Source organism: Cebus imitator, unplaced genomic scaffold, assembly GCF_001604975.1.
Source record: "Cebus imitator isolate Cc_AM_T3 unplaced genomic scaffold, Cebus_imitator-1.0 Scaffold391, whole genome shotgun sequence".
NCBI classification, from domain to species: Eukaryota; Metazoa; Chordata; class Mammalia; order Primates; family Cebidae; genus Cebus; species Cebus imitator.
Genome location: NW_016107706.1, coordinates 2,436,881 through 2,439,687, shown reverse-complemented (window position 1 = coordinate 2,439,687; position 2,807 = coordinate 2,436,881). Strand labels below are relative to the sequence as shown.

The window sequence follows — 2,807 nt, the reverse complement described above, 5'->3', positions numbered from 1 at the left end:
AAAAAAAAAAAAAAAAAAAAAAAAAAAAAAAAAAAAAAAAAAAAAAAAAAAAAAAAAAAAAAAAAAAAAAAAAAAAAAAAAAAAAAAAGATTTGAGACTTGATTCTGTTTGCAGTGGGGAGGGACATATTTTAAGAAGTTTCCTTTGGCAGCCAGCCGAGTGAACTGAGGGAAGGAAAGCTCATAGCAGCAGCTCCCAAACGTCACTGCCCAGCAAAACCACTTCTTTGATCACTCACTGTATATTGAAAATGCTCATCCCAGACCCTGCAGTCTCTGTGTCTACTCAGAGAAGACCCATGCAATACAATTAGAGTGTGACCCAGGAATCTGCATTCTTAAAGAGGCTCCCACGCTGATACTAACGCAGGTAATCCCAGGTCTCTGTGTGAATAGCACTGTCTAAGAGCACGGAGAGCTGTTAGAAAACTGAGCATCATTGAGTCAGTTATCTCGAAGACTGGATGCTGAAAAGATACATTCGAGTTTAGTTTTGTGTTTGTGTATCTCTTTTGTTTGATTGCATTTGGGCTTTGGGGGGTTTTGTTTCATTGCTATTTTCTAAGCAAAGGTGTATGGATGTTTAGCAAACAAAGAAACAAAAATATACAAGTTATTAAGTTTCCAGCTGAATAAACTTTCATGAAATGATCAAACATGTGTGACCAGCACGGAGAACTGCCTTCCACTTATTCCACAATTACTGTCTTGATTTTCAGCCCCATAGACTAAGGTGATAAAAGTGCATTTGGTGCATTTGATAATGTTCCTGATGTATTAGAATAATAAGATATGCATAGCTGGATAATTTAAGTAGACATATTATGGTAAATGCTCATGTATTTTTACCGGTTGAACACACAGTAAAACATTTTTTTCATCCACCTGTCTAAATGCCTTGAAATGTTAGTTTGAGGTGAGATGTGCATCTTAGAAATTGGAGGACCTCTGTACCTTCTCCTCCAAAATCTGTAAACATACTGTCTCCCCTTGGAAGTCCTGATTTGCTTTCAGTGAATCTGAGAAGCCCTGTGGTTTGTGAAGAGCCTCTTGGCTTTCCTTTGACCTTGGTTGGAAGCCATGTACCCAGGTGGAAAGACAGCAGTTCCCTACAGCCTTTGTCTTCTGGCTCCCTCAAGCTGCCGTGTGCAGAGTCTGGCCTACGCTGGCTACACTTGGAAACCTCTCCTCTCCCTTGTACCCGCCCCACACCCTGGGGAGCCTTGGCGGTGGACAGCCCAGCCCTCACTGCTTCAGGCTTTAGGAAGAAACCCTCTCTTTCCTTGGTGTGATACTCTTAGAGTTTGTCTTTCCTAAACCTCCAGGATCTGAAAAGGCAGGATTAGGGTGTGGGCTCAGGAGAAAGGGATCAGGAAGGTGACAGAGTTGCCTTTTCATCCAAACCTTAGGAGGTCTCCAGCTTACCCATGGCCCAGCCCAGGTCACCAGGACCACCCTAGGGTTTGAACCCAAAGCATTAGTTAAGAATGAAGAGAAGTTTTGTCCTCTTACCTGTCTTCCCAGGGAACCCATGGGAAAGGTGGGCAGCTGGAAGAGGGCTGGAGACAGCCGGGTCAGGGCACCTTGTCCCGCCGGTGCCTGCTGTCTGGGCACTGCTCCAAAGGACTCAAATGCCCTGTGGGGCCTGCTGCCGCACACCTGCCTGTCATGCAGCCAGCCCATCTGTTGGTGCCTTTTCTTTCAGGAAGAGATGGGCATCTCCTGTGAGCTGCTGGAATCGGACTTCCTCAAATGCAGTGTGGGATTTCCTTTCATGAGGTCAAAGTCAAAGGTAAGGGACACAGACAGGGCCCTTCCTCGGCAGCAGGCCCCCAGCCCTTCCCACCAGCCACCAGTTCCACCACTGCCTCCCTGAGGTGAGGTGTCCTCCCACACCCTGCCTCCCGTCGCAGCTGGGGCGGCCACTGCAGCCCTGACACGCTCCTGTCCCTGGCAGCGTGCACCAAGGCCTACTCCAGAGGGGCTGCATCATGTGGTCTTTCTCTTTGCTTCACATGATGTACCCCAAATGTGAAAGTGAAGGACACACCACGGCCTTTGCACTTTGGCAGACACCATTGAGTTGGCCTTCTTAAAATATTGTTTTTCTGGGACATTGTGTACCACTTTGAGTCCCCAAGACAACACAGGAGAAGATGTGGTCTGTCACCTATAGTCCTGACTCTGTCACTCCCTTGGGTGCTCAGTTTTCTGAAGAGACCTCTCAAAATTCTCAAAACGTAAATAAATGTATCCCACTTCATTTTTTAAAAGAGTAATGAAATTTAATCACTTTGGTATTGGTATGGAGACAGATTTTCTAAGTTCGAATAGTATATAATGTGCCATCATTGTAAGGAGATACAAACGTAGGTAAAAATATGTGGTGTATGGAGGCAGAACTAGGACCTAGAAGACCAAATCTACCTTTGAAAATGGAAGCTATTTTCCCTGCCATGATTTGAAGGAGATTTCATATTCCTTTTTTCTGCCTTTTTTCCCTTAAAAAAGTGAAAGCTGGCCAGGTGTGGTGGCTCATGCCTGTAATCCCAGCACTTTGGGAGGCCGAGGCAGGTGGATCAGGAGGGCAGGAGATTGAGACCATCCTGGCTAACACAGTGAAACCATGTCTCTACTACAAATACAAAAACAATTAGCTGGATGTGGTGGCACTTGCCTATAGTCCCAGCTACTCGGGAGGCTGAGGCAGGAGACTCGCTTGAACCTGGGAGGTGGAGGTTGCAGTGAGCCGAGATTGTGCCACTGCACTCTAGCCTAGGCGACAAAGTGAGACTCCATCTCAAAAAA

At 45.9% G+C, this 2,807-nt stretch overlaps 1 protein-coding gene across 3 annotated transcripts in view; it reads left to right on the top strand.

Annotated features, from left to right (window-relative positions):
- Window positions 1-2,807, top strand: part of ITGA9 (integrin subunit alpha 9) — a 368,469-nt gene that overhangs the window by 270,504 nt on the left and 95,158 nt on the right. For all 3 annotated transcript variants that reach the window (XM_017508435.1, XM_017508440.2, XM_017508439.2), the window contains one exon: window positions 1,705-1,791. In XM_017508435.1, coding sequence (XP_017363924.1) covers window positions 1,705-1,791 — 87 coding nt within the window. The remainder of the gene's footprint in view (window positions 1-1,704; window positions 1,792-2,807) is intronic.